Raw genomic sequence first — 26,450 nt, forward strand, 5'->3', positions numbered from 1 at the left:
AATCTTTGAAAATTTTGTATTTGTCATCCTTGGGGGAGCTAAGCAGGTTTTCTGCACTTGATGGTAATGAATAGGAGCTCAGAGATGATCTGGTACCTTTATGTAAATTACAGAAGTTCAAGTTTTATCACACAAGAGATTCCAAACAGCTGTGAGAATTATTTGATTCTGTGCCCCAACACTATTAGGAAAAGCTCAAGAATATTGTCTTTTAAAGAGTTCCCAATATACAAATGCCTTCCTAGCCTTTGTTATGTTTTTACTTTCTTGCTTATAGTTCTTGGACTTCATGTTGGCACAACCTGGGCTTATCTCTAAAGCAAAGTTTATTTTCATTACTGACTTCAAATGAAGCTAAATGTGTGAGCCAATGGTAATATGGCTGTTGTACTGTCCAGCCCAGCCTGTTCTGCCCCAACATGGAGAGTCTATCAAACCAAGACAGCTATTTTTATATCCAGAAAGCATCTCAACCTATCCTAAACTAAAACCCAACCACAAATTCCATTAGTAAATTTCTCATAAAGGATCAAATGATATATTTATGTCCTCTTGAGTCACTTCACTCGCCCTCTGCCCAGCAAATCCAATCTATCCTCTTACATGGAAGAAAAAGAAAAGGAAAAAAAAACTCAATTATATCTCAGGGATCACAGACCACTCTTCAGCTAAGCAATAACACTCAACAACAGTGTTTTTCAAGGAAAGGAGGGAAATTTTATTGAGGGACCCTGGGTGGAGAGGAAGAGTCAATGATGATTATGGTGGTCCTGGGTCTGCAGCTGAGGCGACTTGTCTCTGTGTCATCCTTAGGGGGATAGGAGACATGGTACAGCACAGACTCAATCAGCCTCTTCAACCAAAGCAATGATGTATCTGGCTGACTGAGGAGAAGAATGACGAGAGGTGAGATGTACAGTCCATAAAGCCACACGTTTCCCACATTGAGACCTTCTGAACTCAGTTTCCCATGGACCCCAGGATGCAAGGTTCAGAGTTTGAGAAACCTATATATTTTTTAAACTTTTTTTAATGAACATAAATTTCCAAAGTACAGCTTATGGATTACAATGGCTTCCCCCCCATAACGTCCCTCCCACCCGCAACCCTCCCATTTCCCACTCCCTCTCCCCTTCCATTCACATCAAGATTCATTTTCGATTCTCTTTATATACAGAAGATCAGTTTAGCATACATTAAGTAAAGATTTCAAGTAGATCCAGGGGTTATGTCGAAAGGACAGCATTGGAAGGAGACTCTGTCACACAGAGAAGACAGCAATGAACACAGAAAATCTGATTTTCTACAGGTCTTCCTGGTAAAAGTTTGGCAAAGAGCTAACTTCTTTTTCTTGGGGAAGTGCTGGTAAGTGATAAAGGAAGAAGCTGCTAGGGAAGAGCTGGGGACAATCTTCACAAGGTGAGGGAAAAGCAATGCTTTTCACAAAGGCATGATGTTTTGGGAAACAGCCCAAGCCAAGATGACAGTTCCTCAGTTTTAAGGGTCCCCTTTGAAACCAGAGAATGGCATCCATACCTTGTCTTCTTGATCTTTTTCTGGAGCAACTTCTTTGTTTTCGGTCTCTGTGGGAGATCCTTCAGACGACATACTGAACACTTACACTGACAAAACTTCACCATCTTAAATTTCTCAACTCTGGCCAGTAGTGAGGTTCTGGTTGAACCAACAACCTGTATGTTGCCCCCCTTAATCTCTTCCCCTCCAGGTCCATTGGTCCCAGGCAGTCCATTCATCACACCCTTTATATAAGTAACCATGACATGGGCCCTCCTGGTAAAAGGACCTGATGATTGATGATGCCTTGTCACAATGGTTGAAAGTCAGCATGAAAGCTTGGTTGGGTGTTTGGGGAGTACTGAGATACTGGGATAAAATCAAGAAAGTATCTATTAGAAATGCCTGAATCAGCTGGCTGCCTACGGATATAGGCCATAGTAATCTCCATGAAGGATACAAACCAATTCAAATTCTCTTCAGCTTTCAAACACAGGCCCAGCATTTTCAAAGCCCTTGTCTGCTGCACATTTACGTATACACTCTGGGTTTCATTCTTATTCTAGAAAGAGATCTTGAGAAGGAACTTAAGCAATGTGGAATTTTTTAATGTAATTATTGAAGTGCATACACACACAATAAACTGCCCATATTTCAAGAGCACAATTTGAAAAGTTTGACATGAACCCATGACCACACATCAATATAAGCAGCATCTCCAGCACACACACCTAGTGGGTTTCTTTGTGCCCATTAGCACTCCCAACTACTCCATTCCTCAACCCCCACTCCAACTCCCAAAAATGTACAACTTAAATTTCTAGTCCAACTCATTTTTTTTTAAAGTCACTATCCCTGCCACATTCCCCAGAGCTCTACAAAGTACAATTTCACATCTGCGAAGCTTAATATTTGGGGAAAGAAGACACATATGCAAATAAAAAGTTCTGGCCAGAATCTGGTAAAGGACATAAAATGTGCCCAAAAGATGCAATATGGGAGATTGGAGCAGAAGCAACCATAGAGTTTGGAATGTTTGCTTTGATTTTGAGGGACACTGGACATTTAATAGGTAAAGATACTAACAAAAATTAGTACAAATTTCTCATGAATGTGTTTTTCTATTCCTTAAATAATAACCCAGTTTTGTATAACAGCAAAGGTTGCCTAAAAGAGAAAATAAGACCCAGCTTAAAAATTGAGTTTGGGGTGGGGTGAAATTTAAATGTTCTGATAAAAACTATATTTTGTAGACAGTAGGAGTTTCCAAACTTTTCAAACATATTGGTGCCATGATTAGTCTTGTTTCACAAAGTTGACCTAGGGAGGTGTTGGGTCAATGTTGTGACATAGTGGGTTAAGCTACCACCTGCAACATCAGCATCCCATATTGCCAGTTCCAGTCCTGGTCATTCTGCTTCTGATCAACTCCCTGCTAGTTTTACTAGGAAAGCAGCAGAAGGTGGCCCAAGTACTTGGGACCCTGCCTCCCATGTGAGAGACCAGGATGGAGTCTTCAGCATGGCCCATACTTAGCTGTGTTGGCCATTTGGAGAGTAAACCAGTAGATGGAAGATTCTGTCTCTCCCTCTCTTTCTCTCTGTCATTCTGCATTTTGATAGCTGAAGGTCACGAGACATGATTAAGGACCCTGGATGGTGGAAACTGGGCATCAGGAAGGGAGGCTCAACAGCTAGCGAGGAGTAGAAGAGCCCAAAATCACACTTGGGTTTCAATGCTATGTAAAGTGACTGTTGGGTCATGCCAACCAGAAGGATCAGATTGGCAGAGAGGCCTAAGAGAGAAGTGCAAACCTGGTTTTAAAGCCTTATCTTCCAGAAGACCAACCTTTTACAGAGATGGCATGGGAGGTGGGGGTGGCAACAATTCCAGAGGAGGAGTGCGGAGTGGGGCAACAACAATTTCAGCACCTCCCACAGTCCCTCTAATATCCTGCCTCTTGCAGAATCTAAGGGGCAGAGCATTCTACAATTCCTTCGTCATTTTTTTTAGCTAAAGATCTAAGGGCTTTGTCCTGAGAGAGCAACAGAGGCTGAGGAGAGGAGGAAAAGAAGGAGGCAGAGACCTACCTTAACTAGGTGTACACAAACCTGTGAAACCGGTTCATTTATTCTATGTCCAACTTTCTTTGTCAAAATTATTAAAACTCCAATTGTTTTCATGACGAAATAACTCAGATACTGAAGCTACCACACAGAGTTCTGCAATCATGATTTCTAATCTTAGAGATCATTTGATAGATCTATGTGTTCATCCATTCATCACATTAAGGATCTGCAGCTATTCCCTAACCACATTTTTGGCTCTTTGTGTTCTGTGTTCTTTACTGTACATGTATGGGGGAGAGCACCAGTATGAGGGATGGACCAAAAGGAAGTGAGGAGTATGTTTCCATGGAATCCCAAATTTTTATTAAAAAGACGCCTAAGAATCCTCTAGCCTAGGTAACTTCATGGATTCTCCTTCCTGCCCCAGCAGCCGGAATAAATACTGACTTTGTGAACAAAATAACCTTATTCAGGAGCTTTGTCTTGTCAGATCTTAGGGTTCCACTTCTCATTTGGCAGGGATATATTGAGAAGCTGTTGTGTGCCTATCTTAAAGTACTGAAAAACAAATGGAGGGGCAAGAATTTGGCCTAGCAGTTAAGCCCCTGATTAGGATGCCTATACCATATATTGGAGTTCCTGGTTTCAAGTCCTGGCTTTGCTCCTGATCCTAGCTATTGCTAATGCAAACCCTGGGAGGTAACAGGAAGTGATGGCTCAAGCAGTTGGGTCCCTGCAACCCATCTGAGAGACCTGGGTTGAGATCCAGGCTCCTACCTTTGGTCTGATTCAGGCCAAGCTGTTGTAACTGGGAAGTGAACCAGTGAATGGGAATTTTCTCCTCTCCTCTCCTCTCCTCTCCTCTCCTCTCCTCTCCTCTCCTCTCCTCTCCTCTCCTCTCCTCTTTTTTCTTCTCTCTCTTCTCCTCTCCTTTCCCTCTCAACTAGTTTTTATAAAATATTTAAGAAAAAAATAAAATATGTAAAAATTCATCTAATATTAATTATTCTAATTCCTTATACAAGAAAGCCTCAATCTGTTTATATCTGTGAGACCTTGGGCAAATTACTTAACCACCTGATCCTGGAGCATGGAGGTAATAGTACATACCCCACACGGTTGATGTGAGAATTAGATGGGTTAATATCTCTAGATTAATTGCTATATTCCATGCATTGTTCCAGGAGCAAGCTGTTATTATCAAGACTCTGTCCTACAGAAGTGTAAGGTGCCTGAAGGAAGATGAGAAAAGAAGTAACAGGACTAGTCCAGACAAGGTGTTACTCCCTGTAGATTTAGCTAAAGCTGAAGAAGGAAGCTGAGATTAGACAGGGGTGAAGGACAAACAGGCAAGGTGAGGCTAGAACAGCAACAGGAAGGCCTGTCATTGATTATGGTAGAGCAACAGTGGTTGAATAAAAGCCCTTCTTCTGAGAATTGTAGCCCAGAAGGGTTGGAGAGTGTATGTTTTAGAAAGGCTTGTGTTCAACTGCTCAAAAACAGCCTCCGTCTTCTACTTCATCACCTCCTATCTCTCTCCTCCCCACTGTATCCTACCCACACATCCTACTATGTCTCTGTCCATACCTCATTGCCAAATGTTGTACTGAAAAATGAGATTTAGTTCGTCAAGTGCTCCACACAGACAGCTAGTAAGTCCTAAATCAATGTTATGACTACCCCAAGTTTGGCAACTTCCACCTTTGAAAATCTGTTACTTTTCAACTCTACTTCCCTCCGTCTGCTTCTTCACTCTGCTTTCCCAGCTCTCTCACCTAAAAATCCCAAAAGCTAACAAATTCCATGATTTTGTGCTAGCACAATTTTGTCCCTAGAGAATCTCATCCACTCTCATAGATTTGACCACACAAAACTGCATCTTGCCAGTGCCCAAATCTGAACCACCAGCCTCCACTGTTCCCCCGAGCAACCAGATACCTGTGTCTCAATTGTCTACAAGGAACCCACATGGATGCTGAATCTCTCTGCTAGACCTGTCAGCCTCAAAGCTAAAGCCAGTCTTTCTGTCCAAATATATTTCCTACTCCTGTACCCACTCAGTAGTCACTCATTTGGGGCAGAAGTCTAGGACTCAAGCTTTCGTTCTGTACTCCCCCACATCAGTCACATTAATGTTTTCATAATCTACCTCTTCCTCCTCTTCTCCATCACTGACTTGGGCAGTCTCAGATAGGCTTTCATGATCAAGTTTTCTGTAGACAACTCTCTTCAAGATGAACATTAAGTAAAAGACCTCAGTCCCTGGGTCATCAGCCATCTTTCTCTACTCTTCATCATGGCACAAAATACATCAGGGGATTTCCTGCAGGTAGAGCATGAGCACTCAAATTAAGTAGCTTTAGATTTAAATCCCAGCTCCGCCCAGTAGTGCTTTTGTGTCATTGAGCAATTTTCTAAAGCTCTGAGACTGTAAGAAAGGAATCTCCAACTGGGCATTTAGTTTTCTCTTCAGTAAAATAATAGGATTTCTATTAAATCCAAGTCTTTCTGGCTTTCACTGATGGAAGATTTTTAAGACTAGAAGAAATAAAATTACTTGTCTGTGCTTGGATCCATAAGATCTGCTTAAATGTTGAAACAAATCTTACTGAGTCCCATTGCTCAACTCCTGTAGATTGGGTTGGTGACCTCAGATAGACTTTGTGACATCCCAAAGTGGGGAGGACCAAGTTACCATGAATGCAGTTTCTCACAGGTAGATTCCTCCTGACTCAGAGTTGAGAAATTCATCTTCTTCAAGTAAATAACTGGAAAGCTTGGGTCAGGTTCCTAACTCTTGTGACTGAGTGTGCCCATAATAGCAGCCACATTAGAGTATATTAGAGTTACACTTGCCCTAGGACTTGGCCAGTTTCCTGCAAGACCATAGAAGAGAGCACCAGCGGAGGAGAATATGGAGGAGAAGAGGAGGAAGGCAGTGATTGGCAAGGTTGTGGGTGTGTGTGTGAGGGATGGAGAGAGAAGTAGTACCAGCTGTGGTTGGAGGATGTGTGCAAGCTGAGTGGGATGGAGTCACTGCTGAAGCGGCTCCATTTGTGCTTGGGGACATGGCAGTAAGAAGCAAATTGTTTGTGAGTTTATCATGCCTGTTATGAATCCCGTGTTTAACCAGCTCTCCGGAACTATAAAGTTGAATGAGAGGGATTTTTAAATCTCATTATCTGGGTATTTACCTTAAGAAGGGTCTTGAAGCAAGGATGGAGAGACAGAGTGGACTTCCTTGTGAGGGGACCCATGTATCACAAATGGCTCTTGTTTCAAAGGGACACCAGGTATTCGGTTTTGCTTTCAAAATTTTATTTATTTAAGAGCCAGAGAGACAGAGTGAGCACAAGAAAGAGAGTGAGAGAGATTCTATTTGCTAATTCACACCCCAAATACCCACAATGACTTGGACTGGGCAAGGATCAAAGCCCAGGACCAGAACCACAACTCAGATTTTCTACATGGGTGGCTAGAGTTGGAAATCAAAACTCCAGGTACTCCAATGTTGGAGGCAAGTATCTTAACCACTAGGCTCAGTGCCTGCTGACAGGATCCTAGGTTTAAGCTTTGGTGTCATAGTGTTGAAATTCTGAAAAATTGCCTTAAAGGGGGCAAGCATATTCACCTTGCACTGAGCCCCACCAAGAATGCAGCTGGTTCTGGGGAAACATGTTCCTTTTTTGAACCTGGAATAGATGTCACAGAAAGTGACATGTAAGCTACACCAAGTCATACCTAAAACGATAACAAAACCCTAAGGGAAAACCTGGAAAATGTCAACTTGACCATGTATACTCACCTGCAGAAACTGCTGAGACTCTCCCACACAGACCCGGAACCTTTTAAACCTCAATCTCATCTTGCTTCCTTGCAACATGAAGAAGATGCCTCTGTCACTATCCCAGGAAACAGTTATTACTGCACCAAGATACAGTCCTTGCAAGAACCCCAGCACACCTCTGCAGCATTATCCTCCACACTTCCTCCCAGGGAAAAAAATGAGGCTGCCTAGGAGCAAAACCTTCTTGACAATAAAATCTGAACACTGAAACACCCAAAGGTTTCTGGTTCTTTCTTTGATCCTTACTGAAAACGAAGGGTTTGTTTTGAGGATTTTTCTAGACAATCACATCTGCCCTCCAAGCACAAAGATGTGTGTAGATGAAGTGTTATTAACCTCTGTGCTTTAGGCTACATAATTTCAAGACTAGAAAGGGCAGAAAGTGAGTTACCTTGCTTCCTTTTCTTTACTGTAAATCCCACTAACCCAACTTTTTGAGGTCTCCAAATATGAAAATTCTGCCCAAAACACCATGGTGAAACCAAATAGGCAATGATAATGCCAGAAAAGACTCAGTTTTCAACTCTACCTTTTAAGGATCTCAGGTCACAAATCAAAATTTAACTCCTGTCTCCCCTCTTCTTCTGCCTCTATTGGTCACCATTAAGACTAGGAAATAGAGGTTCAAGGCCACTCAGATATATTAAGACTGAATTGTGATGCTCTCTCTTGACCCAAACCTGATCAATAGTTGTAACGGGGCACTGGTGCTGTGGCACAGTGGGTTAAAGCCTTGGTCTGCAGTGCTGACATCCCATATGGGCACCAGTTTGAGTCCTGGCTGCTCCACTTCCAATCTAGCTCTCTGTTATAACCTGGGAAAGCAGTGGAAGATGGCCCAAATCCTTGGGACCCTATATCCACATGGGAACCTGGAGGAAGATCCTGGCTCTTGGCTTTGGATTGGCTCTGTTCTGGCTGTTGTGGCCATGTGCTGAGTGAACCAGCAGTTGGGATTCTCTCTCTCTCTCTCTCTCTCTCTCTCTCTCCCTCCCTCCCTCCCTCCTCCCTCCTTCCCTCTCTCTGCCTCTTCCTCTGTAACTCTTTCAAATCAATAATTTTTTTAAAAAAATGGTTATAATAGGTATTTACATTAAAAATAAGTCAGACATACTGAGGAGCTCTATTCAATGCCTTCTACCAGCATGGTGGTCACAATGCTTTGACATCCTCAATTATGAAGTCATTGACCACATGTGGTAACATTGATCTGTCTCCCTGGTTCTTTTCCCCCCTTGGTAGCAACTCTGTCCCATTTTAAAGGACCAGATGTCTTATGGTATATACACACTATGGAACAGTATTCAGAGTGTAAAAAAATGAAATTCTGTGTTATGCAACAAAATGGATGCAACTGGAAACCATTAAACTCAGTTAAATAAGCCAGTCCCAAGAAGACAAATACTATATGTTTTCCCTAATTTGTGGTAACAGAGTACCTAAAAGGTAATGTATAGGAGTGAGATTGACATTTTGCAGTGGATAATTGTTTACAGCTCTTATCTCTACTGATGAGAATCGTGTCTTTTTTTTTCATACTGTTGAACTCTTTACTTGGTGTAGGGTTAATCTTATGAATATAAAGTTAACTGAAATAGATCATTATAATAATTACGAGTAGAAATAGGAGTGTGAGGAGGAAGGGTGTGAGCATAGGCTGGAGGGCAGGTAGGGTGGGAAGTATCATTATGTTCCTGAATCTGTGTATCAGAAACACATGAAATTTGTATACCTTAAATAACATTTTAAAAAAATAAACTCAATGAACTGATGGCCCCTGGCAGGTGGAATGATTTTAAGGAGACATAGGTCCTGTCTAATGGCTCCTAAACATGAAAGAAGGGATGAGCAGAAAAGACACACACACATATGGCCAGAAATTCCAATTGTGCACATGGTACAGTGGCAAGAAGCCTGAACTGGGGATTAGGTAATCTGGGCTGGGGATCAGACTCTGCCTATAATTTGTGACTTTGGCAAGGTTACCCTTCATACTTGAATATATTTATTATTAAATTGTTCTCTAGCAACCCTGCAACTCATAGTGCCTTGTTCCACTTGGTTGATGAATTAAAACACATTTGTTCCTGAAGACCACATGAGGCCAAATGTTTTAATGTGTGTGATATTTCAGTGCCTTTACTTAACCCCTTTCCAATACCCAGGATGCAGCCCTACTTTCGTCGTTAATCAAAGAGAAATGTGTTCTCAGCATATTCTGGAAAGGGACACTGTTATGCATGCATATTGAGGTTAATGTGGGCAGGGAGGCAGCTAATGTGAAAACCTTATTTGTAATATTCTGAAACATAAAATTTGGATTTCATGTCCCACTTCTGCAAGTGGTCTTGTTGTTATTCATGATGTGGGAAGGCAGAAATAATGGACATTCTCAAATAATTTTTAAAAGTCAAAAAATAATGAAAAGTAAATGAGAATTTGAATTTACCTCAAAATGAGAGCTTTAAATTGGTTCAGAGGACCTCCAAATTCACACCCTGCTTTTAAGAACTCCCCACTTTGTTCCAGTTTTCCTGTCTTCAGTATCAGTATCACAGTATCACAGTATCACAGTATCAGCTGTGATCTTAACAGCATATGTATGAAGGAAAAGCAAATTGAACAGAGAGTCAAGGTCAGATTTATTTTTAAATCCATTAGGAAAGCCATTAGGGAGCTGTGAGCAGTCGCCCACCTGGGGATCGGAATCCTGGGGTCCCTCCCTGGCTCTTCCACTGCCTGGGAACAGCCCCTGAAACAAAGCTTTTGGCCTCCCAAAGGAACTGGGCAAGATAATCCCTGAGGAGCTGACCACAGCCACCACTGTTGTGATGAGTGTCCCACATTTTAGCAGCCCAATGAGCTCCTAAAAAAAAAAAAATAAACCAGGAATTGTTTGTAGAAAGACAACTTGGGGTTGCAGTGGGAAAGGTAGGAGAGGGTCCTAAACACATAAATGAGGACAAATACCAACAAATCTCAAGGCAGAATCCAGCCCATCCTCAGAACCAAGATGTCGTCTGTGTTTTTCCAGAACTGAATGGGAAGAGGTGAATGGAGTTGGGGACTTTCCTTCTTTTTTCTCTAACAACCACCAAGAGGTGGCCTTGTCTTCTGATCTCTCTTGATTCACACCTGAGAGATCAGGTGTGCTCAAGGATCACAGAGTTTTTCCTCCTGCAGAGATTCCTCTCTCTAGGGCTTTCACCTATTCCAGCCTGTCCTTGACCCCTTTCTTTACCTGCTGTAACAACAGCAGCAGCAATGGAGTAGAAGACAGCGTACCATATGCCCGCGAACAGGGTAAAAAGGTCCCTGCTTCCCAGCTGAGGTCAACATCTGGAGAGGCTTAGATTTCAGAGAGGGATTTAAACTGAGTCATCAACATGTGTAAGAACCGTCAGCAACTTTCCATGCTCCTTCTCCGTAACCCCCAAGTCCAGCCTGCTGGGAAGATCCAGTCCCATGGAGACATCCATTGGACTCCCCAGGAAAATTAATGGAGTGAGTTTGAATTGGAGAGGTGAAATGGGACCCAACTAGTGACCCGTCTTCCAAAACAGTAACGCCCTGAGCCTACCCTTCTTAACCTAAGAGGCCAGTGGGAGTGCTGGCCTTCAAGCCCTTCCCAGCAGGACTCCCTTGGCTGTCCTTCTAGGTTGTGAACAGACCATGCTGTCCATCAACCTGTCTGCAGGCAAGCTAACAGTCACCCTAGAGAGAGAAGGGGCCAATAGCTCCTCTTCAAAAAGTCTAAAAATCCAGTTCTCTCTCTCCATGACCCAACAACTATTAGAAAATACCTTTCATCAATGCAAAAGAAAACCAAAAACAAGAGAAACAGGGAGAGAAGCTGATTCCTGTTGAGGGAACCAAGGTGTCAAAGGGAGAAAGCATTTAGTGGGCCTTCTCTGCTTTGTATGCTTACTCATTTGAAGTGACTCCCGTGTCTTCTCTGTGTTTGTTTCCTCATCCCAAATGAAGCAGAAAAGGTAAGAAGAGAGTCAGCAAACTGGATTAACAGATGGCTCTCAAAAGAAGCCTCCCTCTGGGCCTGCTGAGGGTCAGAAGTGACCTCACTGTGCTCTATCTAAATTGCCATTGGCTCAGGCAACAGTGGGGCAGAAACGGAAAGAGTGACAGAGGCAAGCAGCAGTGGCCAATGCTCAGCCCTGCTCTGTCTGCACCCCAGGAGGTCCACCAAAGGAGCCAACCCAAACACCCCCTACAGCCCCACCCTTATCTGGCCTCTCACTTTCCCCTCCACTGCACCAGGCTTTCTGCAGCTCAAGTTTCTCAGCATGGGTGTCTGAAACCAGAACTGCTCTTCAACTCTACGCAAGGGAGACTTTCCTGTTTGCTTCTTTGTCAGTTCTCGAGGCTGGCTGCCTTCTTTCCTGTGATCTCAGCTTCTCCTTGGCAGGGTGGATCTTTTGGGGGTGGGAGGGACTGGGGAGAGAAATAGTATCCAATCTCCAAAACCATCCAGAAAATGCCTCTCAAACCCAAGAGGCCAGTCCCTCTGTCAACAGTTTAGGCAGCAGAGCCAGGCCTCGGGTGAGCACTGAGTGCCAAAATGGTATGAGGGAGACAGTGTCCTTTTGACCTTTCCCTATCTAGAAACATTTCTACTTATGCAAAGTCAGTCTGATTGTGCTAGTCTGTGTGTCCTCACTGCATACCAAAGAACTACATTGAGCAAATAGTCACTGACCTTCTACTCTCTGCCATGCTAGTGCCTATAGGAAATATACCGGAAATCAAAGACAACCCTAATACAAAGATGCCAAAGTCAGATCATCTCTGAAATTCCCAAACCCACCTCGTTTAGTTATGAAATAAGAAAGTTAAAGTCCAGAGAATTCCAAACAGGACCAGAGCCAAGACAATCTGTCCCTCAGTGGGGCCAAGATAACATAAATAACATGGCAATAAAGGTACAAAACAGGGTCTTGTACAGTTTTGATGAGCTGTGCAGACTTTAAGGCCAATGGTGTAGGGATAATGGACATTAACTTTCAAGTGACAATGAAAACTTGATAAATCAGGGAAGTCTTCCTTGGAGATATGGAACAAAGTGAGGAGGAATAAAATAGAACAATAAAAGGACTTTTTATTCATTTAACAAATACATTTCACAAGTACTTACTGAGCTCCAATTCTAATGGCAGCATTGTAGAACCTGGGGCTACCCAGTGGTGAACAGAGTTTCTAAATTCCTGCTTTCATGGAGGTCTGTGCTTTCATAGGAATGTGCAGAAACCACTAGGCTGGAGTAGACACGGAAACTCCTGAGACACAAAGGGTAAGGCAGCATCCTCTTCTCCAGAGCTCTTCCTTCTTGTCGATGAAATCACCAACAGAAGGTCTACAGAGAGACCTGCCTGGAAACACGAAAATGAAAAGTGTCACTTACGGTGGCTACTCAAGAAACGTGAGTTTCAAAGCATGATTTATCTTCTTATCCATAGATATCAGAAATGCAGAAACTGGGGCTTGAACTGCATTCTCTCTTTTATTCAACCTACTTTGCTGAGACTCCCCTTCGCTGGCATACAAAATATAGTTCTTGAATGAGGATAATGGCAGTGGAGAGAGAAGGGTCACAAAGAAGAAATCACTATTAACTTTTATTGAAATTTGTTCCAAAGAACTAAAACATGATTTATAAAAGTGAGAGGAGAAAAGGTTAGAATGACAAATCCTTTAACGCCACATACCAGTTATCATTAGTTCCCCTACATGGATATCTCAAAAAAGCACTTTAAATTCAACATAGCATGTTTTAACCCAAATACATGCTTATCACCATCCCCACGCCTGGTCTTTATCCCCGGAGTGGCACCGGCATCCAGACAGCTATATTACACAGAAACAAAAGCTGTACCCTTAACACCATTTGCTCTCACCTTCCAAATCCAATCCATCACCAAGTCTTTGTCTTTTGTCTGCTTCTGTATTTCAATCAACACCTCTTCATCCAAGTCTAAGCCATTATCAGATCTTTCTCCCTATTGAACCACTGCTATTGACAATAGCCTCTCCCTTTATTCACTCAACTCCTCCAATAAATCAATAGCCCACCCACCAGCTGCCTGTCTCATTGTGCCAACCCTCTAACATTTTTCAAGGCTTCCCAGTGTACTTGAGCATGGTTTGGTCTCTGCCTCTCTTTTCAAACTCATCCCACACCATGCTGGGAGGTTCCCTCTGCCCCTCCTCCAGGCAAAATGAGCCTCTAAGTAATTCCTCACTGATATTTATGGATACTAGATTAATGGCATCTCATGAGTCTGAAAGTTCCATGAGCACAGGACCCACATGTGTCATTATCCACCATTGTTTTCTTAATTCCCAAGCTCATGCTGCATCCTATCTAATCAATAAATATTTGTGGCTGAATTTTTTAATATAGTGAGGCCAGTGATTCTGAACTAGGCTGATGTTGCCCCCTGCCCCCACTCCCTCAGCCTCCCAAAGGAAAAGCAGCAATATTTGGACATATTTTTGGTGATGGCATCTATGGGGGCTCTGCTGGCATCTAGTGAGTAGAGTCCAGGGAGGCCAGGGACACTGCCAAAGGAGGACTCACCAAAAGTTATCCAGCCCATTGTGTCGGCAGTTCTTAGACTGAGAAACTCTTAGATGAAAGAGAAACAATATTTATGTTTTGATCATACTGAGTTGGATTTCCTAGAGTCAAGTGCTTGTTGCCTCCAGATACTTTGAGACTTAAACATGTATGCATACACACATACTCAGTGGGTACTAAATTCCCTACAAGCAGGAGACATGTATTTTAGTGGTCTCTTGTATTCCTCAAATGCCTGGTATTGAGCCAAGATTTAATTGCTCATAACTACCTATCTGGAAAGCCTTACCTAACCTGAAAAACATCTCAAAATTGATGCCAACATTTGAGCTGCATGAAAGGGACCACTTTATTTCACATATATGACCAAAGAGTAACAAAGGCTAGTGACATCACAAAAGAGCACTGCCTACCTGCTAGGCCACGCCCCTTCACAGTCACAAAGGCCAAGGCCTTAAATACCCACACTCTCAGCTCCCGGGCCTTGCAAAGCCCCTCATTTTGGCAGAAATTACAATGTCGACCAGCCGCAAATTAAAGAGTCATGGCATGAGGAGGGGCAAGAACCGCTCTCCGCACAAAGGAGTCAAGAGAGGTGGCAGCAAAAGAAAATACCGGAAGGGCAGCCTGAAGAGTAGGAAAAGGAGCGATGATGGTGAGCGAGGGATGAGTAGGAAAGTGGTCAAACTTGGGGAGATGTTGCTCCCCAGGCCCTCACATCTGGAGGCAGCCCACATATGACCCTGAAATCTCAGCAGAGATCCTTTCCAATGACTAAACCCCTGCTTGGGCAAAAAAGTTTTGATGGGTGTTTTCTAATGGGTATCACTCTTGCAACCTGTCCTTCCCCCACAGCCAACCGCAATTACCGCTCCCACTTGTGAACTTACCAGCGGGCTCTGTCCTGGTGGGCTTCAAACAGCACCAGGCAGCAATGAGAGAACAACAGAAGGGGAACTGCCAAGGAGGCCTGAAGTTAGACCAAAGCCAGAGAAGAGCCTATTGAGTGTGGATAAAATGCCAATTGTGACAAAATGAGGAATGTATATGTTGGCTGTTTCTCCCCAACATCTCAATAAAATTTTGAAAACTAAACTGTTTCCTTTTATCTTTTGGTTGGAAAAACTTGGAATCCTGAGCAAGGCAGACTTGGGGAAGAATTGGCCCAAATGAAACCATTAAACATGACTTGGAAAATATCAAAGTAATTTGTCCTTACAACTCCTTCCCGTGGTGGCCCCATTCTGGCCATCTCCATATTTAGGTCTTTTTCCCAAGGCATGGACTCCCTCCCCAATATGGAAACAGAGTATAGGGAGAAATGAGTTCATCTGAGTGCCAAATATGAGCCAAAGGTCACAAGCTACTTTTGTCAAGGGACTTCTAGCATAAGGAGACACAAGCTGAAGTTGATTTGGCCCAAAAAACATTCAGTGGAGGCTCTCAAGTCATTGGGAAGCATTAGCAGGCTGTTAAGAATTGGGAGGTGTTCTGAACAGAAGGCAGCATGAACTTTGTAAGGAGAACACAATCATCCACAATCATCCTATTAGTAAAGTGGAAGTGATGAGGGCTTTATGCCTAGACTTCTACAGGTTTTTTAGTAATAAGCCACATTTTCAGATGGACGCAACCAGTAGCTAGAGATTCAAGCCACAGTGAGTGTTGGTCAAGTTTGCCTGAAAATAGGAATTATCTCAAATCTTGGTGGATTTTATTGGCACAGAACTGCCTTTAGCTCTATAGTCAGGCAAAAAAAAAAATTCCTAATGCCTCATTTTACCTTGACCTTGGGTTGGGATATGGTTTACAGTTGTCTGGCCAGGGATCTAATGCCACCTCTCAGCGTCAGCTCAGAGGGGGTAATTTTTTCGGAATGAGCTAGTACCAGAACCAGCCACCCACATGGATTCTGGAGACACAATCAGGAAAGGACATCATCCAGAAGGAATGAGAGGACCATGAGGTCCAATAGGAAGTTTCCAACAGTGGCAGGGAGAGACGGTGAGACACGGTAACAGAAGGAGAAAAGGGGACACTGGCTTGATCCTCTTGCAGGTGCATGAGGATAAAGACGTTGGGACATTTCAACAATAGAATCCAGATCTTTTCACTTGTTGGAGGATATGGTCCTTACTGTCCTGTAGCTCTAGAGAACACACACACGGCTCCAGGGTTATCTCCTTACCAGCTCACATAATCAGTTTCTGTTACCTCCAGGCATATGGATACTTCAAACTCATTTTCAAAAGGGAACAGGAAAAAACACCCTTTCATAATCCCCCTCCACTGTGGTTATGCCTATTTCACCTCCTCAACGTTCCTCTGATCTGTCCTGGTTTCTCTAAGCTCAGATTAGCCTCAAAAATTTGTTTGCCCCTAGCTGTTTATGCAGAACTTGACAGTTCTGTAAACTCCTTCAGAAATGGCCAGTTCTCACGCGGATCTGGTGCCTTCCAGGGGATTGTTTGCCTTCATATATATAAAACCTGAAGTCTCCTTGCAACACACAATATCCATAAAATAAGCCCCAAACCTAAAAATTGGTTTTTTGATGTTGAGTAAATTCTTCCAAACTTCTGCTCATAGGTTAGGTTCTCAGCCAGCAGAAAGTGAGGCAGAATGAGAGGCCGACATGTGTGAAGGAAAGGGGGAGGAGCTGACCAAAGCACTAGCCAACCCACCAGGAAAAGAGAGCCAGTTAGAGTACCACAACAGTGGGCCACAGTGGCCAGGCCTTTACACACTTGCCTGTTCACTCATGCTACTGCACTCATAGGTAACCCTGCCGAGGCACTCCTTAGAGCAAACGTCAGTTAGAGGTTCACGTGATCACATGTCTCACAGTCTGGACCATGTACCTCCTGTGTCTACTACACTTGCTTTCTGTTCCCAGCTCCAATCCCCATGGTCTTTCACCCCTGCTTCTGCACAGATCACTTCCTTGCCACTTCCCGATTTAACAGTGTGCCATCAGCCTTCCAATGTTGTCATGTGCAGCTCACCCCTTTGCACCACACACTAAGATCATAAGGCAAAGCCAACAGAACAACCCAGAAGAGCAGTCATGTTGAGACTGTGACATCACTCCCCACAGGAAACTTGTTATGACCAAAGAAGTCAGCCTGGTCTAGGCAACTCTCCATAAGGGTCTTCCAGAGGAGCCAATGAAGAGACTTTACTGAAGGGAACATTTTACAGAGGCTAGACACTACAGCCTAGCACTGGTAGCTTCAACAGAAGACAAAAAAGTGTCATAGGAGTCCAAGGACAGCCAAAATTTTGTGGTGGTGGAAGATGGGCTTCCTGCTAAAAACTATCTTGGGGATCACAGCTATCACCAGCATCTCAGAAATGGGAATGAAACATCCTGGTAGTTCTCCAAACTCCTGCTGATGCTCCCATTGACCAAGGTAAAGCAGAAGCCAGCAAGCAAGTGATCCCAAGTGACAGAGAAGGGCTGGCTAAGAATGTTGGGAGATAGTTCTGAACATCTCATGGTGCTGGCTACTGCCACACTGTAAGCAAAATTTCTTCTTAGAAGTTTGCCACTGTTTCTCTCCTGCCAGGCATTGTCACAGACCAAAGTCTTTTCAGGAATGAATATCACAGGAATGCAGCAAAGGGAAAAGGGTGCAAAACTGAGCTAACCACCCAGGACTACCAAACCCTCAGCTGGGACAGAATGTGTTTTCATGTCCTTTGCATGACATTATTTTTTCCAAATCAATACAGTACATCACCATTCTACCACAATGTTATATTTCCATAATTTTGTAAACACAGAAATCATTGAATTAATCATTAGGGTGGGCATGCGGTGAACAGCCATGGGCTAGTCAGGGCAGACAAGATCCTTGCCTGGTGACTTCGGCCATTGCCCTGTTCAGTTGTGAAGGATTAGTGGCTGCTCATTTGCAGTCAGAACGTTTGCCAGGTCCACATGCTGGAATTGGTCCAATGCCTGTGTTGACCAAGCCCCTGCCCTCCAAGAGCCTTCATCCTGTCCCTCTGTTTATGGCTCCTGCAGACTCCACACCTGTGGGTCTTTTGACTGTGGTGACGTTCCTTTGGGAGACTAGAAGATCTCACCCCTGGGTGCGTTTTCTCCATCTCTCTAATCAAGGAAGACTTTGTTCCCTTCCCCAGTTTTCTCCAGAACGTCATGTCCTGAAGTCATGACTTGTTTGGCCTTTTTGGAAAGTGAAAAATTAAAGAAGTCTAAGTATCTTGGCCACAAGTCCCTCTGGGTCACCTTGACCTTCCTGTGCACTGACTTGGATGCAGGGCCTCAGCTCCACTGGCCACAGGGTCCCGTGGGGATGGTGAAGCTTAGGAGCCCCATGTGTGAGTGGAGAAAACACGAGGAGCTATGGAGAGCAAAGCTGACTCCCACCTCTCAGCCCGGGCCTTTGCAGATGACCCCAGGAGGGATCAGCCACAGGCAAACAGGAAGTTCTGGGGAAGTGCTCAGGGCTGTGCTAGGGAGGTGAAGTCCTGGAAATGGCAACTGGGAGGAAACTCTGTGTGCTTTGGGAGTGGTTGTGGCAAGTCAGACATGGCCTGGGGCTCAGTTGGCAGGGCCACCCAACCAATGGGTCCTTTGAGACCAGAGGAGAGCAGTGGCCTAAAAGCTCTGCTTCACTCACTGGCTTTGCAATCTGAGCACTCACTGCTAAGGCCTCTTCTGGGGCAAGACCCCAAACAGAGCAGAGTCTTCCTTCCTGACCTCTAGGGGCATGGAAACCTAGTTCCCAGCTTGGTCCACATCACCAGGCTGATGAGTAAAAAGCTATTTTGGTTCCATAGAGCCTACATTTCCTTGTGTCTGGTCCCACCAAGCCTTTCTCTCTCCAACATTAGCTTTCTCCTCCAGCTGAGCCATTCCTGTTATCTTAGCAAAGTGTCCCAGAAGCAGTGTGCTTGACCCCTCTCTCCTCTGCATCCTGGTGCAGGAGAAAGAGCCCAGAACCAAAACCAAGGGTCTGGGTTGCATCAGAGCCAACTCCTCCTACTTTGGGGACTTCTGTGGCTTTGCACATTCTTTTCCTGCGATAGAACCTCGTCTCTTTCTATGGCCCAGATCCAGGAGAGTGATACTGAAGCCGCACCTTGGACAGGAAGAAGCGACGCATTCTGGGCAGTCAGCATGGTGTAGGATGAAACAGATGGGCATTATACTGAGCTGGCCCTGCATGTAGGTGTCCACTGTACTGGCTAGGTGATCTCGGGTGAGTTTTCTAACTTCCTTTAGCCTCATCTTCCTTATATGTAGAATGTCAGTCTTAAAGCTGACCTCAATGGGGGCTTAAATGCTATAAATTATAAGCCCTGAGTAAATTGTATTCTCTCTCTCTCTCTCTCTCTCTCTCTCTCTCTCTCATAGTGTTTTAGGCATCCTTGAGCCTGTCTCACACCAAGTCATGACCCTGCTTCTCAGATCTTACTTTCAGGAGGTCCTATCCCATAAGGCAAGGCTGGCCCCACACTGGAAGACAGATCTCTCTCTGGCAGTGCCTGGCTTGCTCTGCAGACAGCTAGCTCCAGGCTCCCATTGTGACCTGGCACCTCCCCACCTCTCCTGACCATTTTCCTAGGCCAGGCCCAGAGAGCAGAGAGCATGCCCCTGAAGCTTGTTTTCCTCATCTATAAAATCAGGGAGCTGGGGATGATCTTATATCTCTAGCTAGACTGCAGGCTCCTAGGCGCAGGAGCCAAGCCATCTAAGAGATGTGCATACAAAGACACAACTTTAAAAAAAATCGATAAGTCCACCTCTTAATACACTGCAAAAAATATCTGAGTATGAATGCTCATGAAAAGAGACAAAAGTGAATTAATAAATTCACTAATTAGGATCATGCTTCTTCTTTTCCCCATTAACAACAGGTAAGTACCTCTCTAATTACCTATGAAGTCCTCAGGATTTTACCAACAAGACATAAAGATCTTAGATTCCACGATCTGCCAAGGTCATCCTCAAAAACTCTGAAGAAGGCCTTTTTAGTCAGATGAGGAAGTGGCCCTGCCTTTCTTGAACTACTGTTTTCTTCAGAAGCCCAGAAGAACACTACCACACCAGGTACCCAACAAGGCTTCTGGAAGTCTGGTGTACAGAGCATCACCCGGGGACTCTGATGAGCTACAGATTCTGATTCTGTGGGTCCAAGTCTGCCCAAGACTGCATTTCTAAGATCTCAGGTAGCAGATGGTACTGGTCCATGGACCACACAGTGAACAACAGGGCACATGGAACACAGTTGGCATCCCAAGATACAAGTGAAAGAGAAGGTAAGCACCCTAAGGTCCCTTCCAGTTCTTAAAAAAAAAAAAAAAAAGAAAGTCCTAAGATTCTAAAGGATGAAATTAGAGAAATGCAGAATGCTGCCGCTGTGTCTGATTTCTTCCATCCCAGGAAGAGAAAGTAGCAGCATTGCATGTGGACAGTGGGTTGGCCAGGCCCAGGGCTTTCTCTGCTGTCTCTGACCTCTTGGCAGCCCAGAGAATTCAGTACATGGGGCCTGAGTTGCCCAGAGAAACTGTGAGCGAAGATGGGAGAGAGGAGATGAGAAAAAGCTCTGCCTTCAGTGAGGCTTCTCCCCCGTGGCCACCTCTGGAGGCCTGGAAGGGGATCCCTGGTTTGACTACAAATCCTTGCCTGTTTCCTTTTCAACTTGCTCTTCTAGTCTGCAGACCATGAATCACATCCCACTCCACCACCTGCCACTCAAAATGTACATCTGCTTGCATTTGGTTGAGACCAACAGCAACAGATGGCAGTTAACCTAGAAGGGGGGGAAGCAATCCTTTGGAAGGATGAGATGGAGCTCAGGGGACAGAAGGAAACACTGGACAGGGACCTCACAATGGGAGCCGGTCAGGCAGCAGATAGAAACCCAAGGGTGTTCTCTTTTGATTGAAATGTCTCCAATTGTTTTCCATTCTTACATCACTCCCCTAAAAATTCAAGAGTCCCAGGAGAAAGAAACTGATGGCCATGCTTGTGTTGCCATGAGGAAAATAGAGACTGTTGCCCAAGAAGGGGATGTGTGTGCTGGTCAGTCAGATTGACGATGTTTACCACAGATACAGAATCTACTCCCTGCAATGCCAAAGGTTACAAAGAACAGGTAGAAACCACATTCCTGAACACACACAGCAATATTCTTGGCCCTGGGGTGCCCCTATAGCATGCAATTTTTCCTGTAAAAGGTCTATCTTAGCACAACAAATTTTCTTAGGAATGGACAACATACACTCTACTTTCACTGCTGGTACCAGAATTTGCCTTTGGTCTCACCTCTGTTTTGCCCCTGTAGGAAGTTTTGATCATATCAGGCATCAGCAGCAGTTGGGATGGAGAGGAGAGTCTCACCAAGCTGCATTGTGGGGCAGAATCTGGATGGATGCCCAGGCTCACTTGCCAGTGTTCAGATTTTATATTTATGCCTCAGAAAAAGTAGACATGCCTGTGAATTGTAGCTCTCTGGAAGATTCCACAATGGAGACTGGGATGTCCATGAGACCCAGCAGTCCAGGAACACAACACCAGTATGTTCAGGACACAGCCTGACTCCAGAGGGTTCCATCGAACTCCTAACAAGAACAGCTGCCCTATTTCCTGCCTCCAACTCTGAGCAGGAAACAAAATGTGCGCTAGCCGACTTAGTAGACAGAATCTCATTGGGGCTTAGATCTGCAGTAGCCACTGGCCCCATGTAGCTCAAAATATACTACTTTGAACAGAGATGCATTACATTCTCACTGTAACTTATGCCAGCTTTCAAAGACTTAGTATGAAAAAATAGAACATAAAATATCTCATAAATGATTTTTCACATTGATTTTATGTTAAAATTTTTTTTGAGGCCATCAGGTTCAATAAAATAAATAAAATTATTTTACATGTTTCTTCTTTGTAAAATGTGGCTACTAGAAAATTTTAAATTATCAATGTGACTCTGTTGCACAGAGCTGGCCCGGGCTCCCTGGATTTTCACAGCTCAGTAACTCCTCATCTCTCATGCTTCCATACTGAGCCAGGCTCTGTGCTGAGCAAGCATTGAGCAGAGATGAATAGAGCTCATTCTCTACCCTCACCTTCCCAATCCATCGCAGACACACACTCACTCTTCTCTTTTGATTAATTTAATGCTTTAGTAATAGAGGTTTACAGGGGGTTCTCGTGACCATCCTGTCCTTACTGCGCCAAAATTATTGTGTTACCTGGATGTCTGGGGAAAAGGTTGCACACAGTTGGATATTTGTGTATTTCCAATCTAGACTAGCTTTTAATGTCATTGATTGGTTTATGAGTATATGCTTACAAAATGCAAATACACAAAAACTTTAAATGTTCTTTTTGACATATCAGGAAATTTTTATGTGTCATAGACAGAGGGGCATAGCCTGACATCTTATTAGCTCTGTGACCTACTCATACCTCTGCCTGCTAACTCATACAGAGGGGCAAAAAGTAGAGATGAAAAAATCAAGAGAGTGGCACGCAACTTTAAATCCTAACTATGGTATATTCCATGAGTTTTTTTGAAAATGGCATAGTTTCAGAAACTTTCATGTCTAGGAATAATAACAGCAGAACTTGTTATGTCCGAGACTCTCCTAAAGCTTTATACCTATTAACCTCTTTCATTCACCTTGACCATAATTCCAGGAACTAGATACTACTGTGATTTCTATTTTAGAGATGAAAAAGTAATTTGTCTAAGGTCCCGCAGCTAGTGAACTGGGATTTGAATGAGATCGTCTTCTCCAGGTTTGTGTCCTGGAGTCACAGGAAGGGGGATTGAAGCCTAGATTTCATGGACGCATGTGTGTCCATGTGATGGCTCAGGTGATGGAAGAGTCAAAACTAGACTCTGTGGCAGACATTTGATGCAAGGGTTAAGATGCTGCTTGGGATACCTGCATCCACAGATCCAGCTTCCTGATAATGTACACTCCGGGAGGCAGTGGGGATGATTCAAATACTTGGGACCTTGCCAGTCACAGGAGAGACTGATACTGAGTTCCAGGCTCCTGGCTTCAACCTGGTCCAGCCCTAGCTGTTGCAGGCACTTGGGAGTGAGCCAACAGATAGAAGATCTACCTTTGTCTCTCTAAGTGGGTCTGCCTTTTAAAATAAAATGAAAATTAAAGTTTTTTTTAAAAAAAGAGAACTCTGTTCTCACTGCCCCAGTATCCCTACCCTCCAAATCAAACCATGGCAACATCCAAAATGAACAGAAATTTTGATAGCAGACCTAGGAGCTTGGGGATGGAAAATGAGGAGAAGTAGGTGGGATTTCTCATCTCTCTTGACCCCGGTGGAAGCAAGGCCAACTGAGTCACACCCTGAGTAATGAACAACAGCAGAAAGATCAAAGGTGTTGACATCAGCCTATTCTAGAACCACATCTTGTCACAGCCACTTAACAGTTGTGGAATCTTGCACAGGTTACCTAGCTTCTTTGAGCTCTGTCCCTTACTCTGTAAAATAGGGCTAAGAACACTTTCTTGTAGAAACAGAATGAGAATTTATGTAGAATCCACGGGCAAAACAACTCACACTATAACTGGGGCAATGTGAGTACTTGACAAATATTGGTTCCTCTCAAGATGCCTTCAATCCCTTCAACTTTAACTGGAACTAAATAAGGCTGCCTGAGATTTCTACAAAAGGGTCTATGGTAGAGTAAAATAACAAGGGTCTAGAGGTTTGCCTCAGTGCATGAAGAGGGGAACCTCCACACCACTCCCTACATCGCAGGTTGGGCAAGGGTTACCACCAGGGGATGTGCCCATGGCCTCACTCTGTGTTGCTAGAAAGAAAGAGGAGGATTGTGAACTCTCGCTTGGACCACAGAGGCCCTTTGTATCTCTCAGGAGAGGGAAGGGTGGGGCCTCAGGCTGGGGGAGCAGGGTTGGGTGGGGTGATCTGGCAGCCTCAATGGCGTCTAAGAAAGGCTGGCTTGATGCCCAGCCTGGTGTGTCGCAAGGGTTGGTGGGCAGAGGTGCCCTGTGAGGTGAGGACAGGTGTGAGCAAAGAGCAGAGACTTGGAAAAAGAGAGAGCTGTATTTTACTTCTTTATGTCACCTTGCATTTTAACTCATTCAATTCCATTTTTTTAAGCTATGTGGGCATAGCCTCATTTTCCATTCTTTGGCTTTTTCAACTAAAAGGCAGGCATTTGCAATGTCATGGAGTTCCACAGAGGGTGCCCTGGGCCCTTCTTCTCCAGCTCCCTGCACACGACACAGACTGCACTGATTCCCACTGAAGAGACAGAAACTTCACAAATGGCTTGGACCCTTGACTCCTAGAGACCAGAGACTGCCTTGTCTTAATTAGGTCTACTTGAGTTTCCTACTTTCCTTCCAAGGAAGGTAATTAGGCCAAAGACCTAGGGGAAGCCCCCCTCTGGAGAGAGAGCTCTCTGTATATGTCTCTGTCACCTTTCTCTCTGCTGTTCCTCTCACATTTTAAAACACAGCTCCAAGCATCTTTTCCTAATCAGCTGAGGCAGAGATGGATCGGCCTCATGGCCTCTCAGTTTCTGGCTCACTGTGCTTCCCTCTCTAGGAGTCCTCAGCTCCTGTGGATGCAATGATGTTATGGCTGCTGGGTGTGGCCTCAGGGCTCTAAAGAGGCAAATTTCCCTGAAGACAGTCATAAGCTTTGTCATCTCCCCACTTTGTCTCCTCCCCACTCAATCAGTAAAGGCTCACTGAATGTCTGCTCTGTACCTGGACTATAACTTCCCACCCCATCTAGGATGGTAACCAGTGGTTCATAAATGTCTGTGATGTGAGGCCGGCGCCGCGGCTCACTAGGCTAATCCTCTGCCTTGCGGCGCTGGCACACCGGGTTCTAGTCCCGGTCGGGGCGCCGGATTCTGTCCCAGTTGTCCCTCTTCCAGGTCAGCTCTCTGCTGTGGCCCGGGAGTGCAGTGGAGGATGGCCCAAGTGCTTGGGCCCTGCACCCCATGGGAGACCAGGATAAGTACCTGGCTCCTGCCATCGGATCAGCGCAGTGCGCCAGCTGCAGCGTGCCAGCTGCGGCGGCCATTGGAGGGTGAACCAACGGCAAAAGGAAGACCTTTCTCTCTGTCTCTCTCTCTCACTGTCCACTCTGCCTGTCAAAAAAAAAAATGTCTGTGATGTGAAAGGCCTGTATGTCAGCTCTTGGTGCTTGTGTTCAAAGAGTGGCCCTCGTAAGAGGTCACGTGCCTTTGAGGTGAGCCGGATATTAACACCAACAAGCAGTTCTTCACCAAGGATGTGTTAAGAACCTGAAAGATGCAAAGCATTGTCCCAGGCCCCTCTGCTTGCACACCAGGAGTTCCCAACCTTGCTCATTCAACAACAGCTGAATTTTCAGGGTAGTGATTTAGTTAGAGCGGTTAAGGGAGAGCTCTGTAAACCCAAACTGGTGCTCCAGTCCTGGACATAGCCATGAGGACAGTGTGATGTGCAGTACTCCACTGGGATATCAGCCTCTTCTGGAGTGCCTAGTACCTAAGAGATGCTCAACAAATGTGTGTTGCATGGAGGGACAGGGGAGTGGTGGTGACGCTGCTGACCAATGACCACATACATCTCCACTAGGAGGAGGTCCCCTCAGACCCATTGTTTATGTTCACATTAGAAAATGAGAGCCAAAGCGGCAAGAGGGTGTGGAAAGTTCAGGGAACTAAGGTTTAGGAAACCTGGACACCCTGGTTTTCACAAAAAACTCAGAGAAAAAGCTTCAGTAGGAATGGTGTTAGGGAAGCATCCAATGCCATTCCACTGCCTGCATTCCCACCCCAGCCTGCACTGACAGGGTCAGATCCAAACAACATTTCACATTCATTATCCCATTCTTATGTAATTCCCAGATTGTAAGCTTCATGAGGCTGGACACTGTCTTTAGGTTTGTTTCTGAAGGAATTTCAAAAATATCATAGGGAAATGGAATTGAAAGGTAAGTTTATTTGGTGCTAAATATTTTACACCAAAAACTCATATATGGCCAGCGCTGTGGCTCATTTGGCTAATCCTCTGCCTGCGGCGCCTGCATCCCATATGGGCGCCAAGTTCTGGTCCCGGTTGCTCTTCTTCCAGTCCAGCTCTCTGCTGTGGCCTGGGATAGTAGTAGAGGATGGTCCAAGTGCTTGGGCCCCTGCACCCACATGGGAGACCAGGAAGAAGCACCTGGCTCCTGGCTTTGGATTGGCGCAGCGCCGGCCATTTGAGTGAACCAACGGAAGAAAGACCTTTCTGTCTCTCTTTCTCTCATTGTCTATAACTCTACCTGTCAAATAAAAAATAAAAAATAAATAAATAAATAAATAAATAAAAATAAAAATAAAAAACTCATGCATAGATTTTTTTTCACATCAGACATTTTTTTCCATGAACTTTTCAAAATAACCTCATCCTATTT

At 44.5% G+C, this 26,450-nt stretch overlaps 1 protein-coding gene and 1 long non-coding RNA gene across 2 annotated transcripts; one reads left to right on the forward strand and one right to left on the reverse strand.

Annotated features, from left to right (window-relative positions):
• Positions 1–694: 694 nt before the first annotated feature.
• On the reverse strand, positions 695–12,815 carry LOC127491565 (uncharacterized). The gene is made up of 2 exons (XR_016231439.1): positions 12,581–12,815; positions 695–884 (listed from the first exon to the last, which is right to left on the reverse strand). It is a non-coding gene; the product is annotated as an uncharacterized LOC127491565 (long non-coding RNA).
• Positions 12,816–14,539: 1,724 nt separating this feature from the next.
• TNP1 (transition protein 1) lies at positions 14,540–15,056 on the forward strand. Its single transcript, XM_002712469.5, has 2 exons — positions 14,540–14,678; positions 14,879–15,056. Exons 1-2 carry the CDS (start codon positions 14,540–14,542, stop codon positions 14,905–14,907), a joined length of 168 nt encoding a protein of 55 aa, XP_002712515.1. The 3' UTR covers positions 14,908–15,056.
• The last annotated feature ends 11,394 nt before the right edge of the window (positions 15,057–26,450 follow it).

Source organism: Oryctolagus cuniculus, chromosome 3 (genome assembly GCF_051225735.1).
Source record: "Oryctolagus cuniculus isolate XC-2025 breed Fujian yellow rabbit chromosome 3, ASM5122573v1, whole genome shotgun sequence".
Taxonomy (NCBI): Eukaryota; Metazoa; Chordata; class Mammalia; order Lagomorpha; family Leporidae; genus Oryctolagus; species Oryctolagus cuniculus.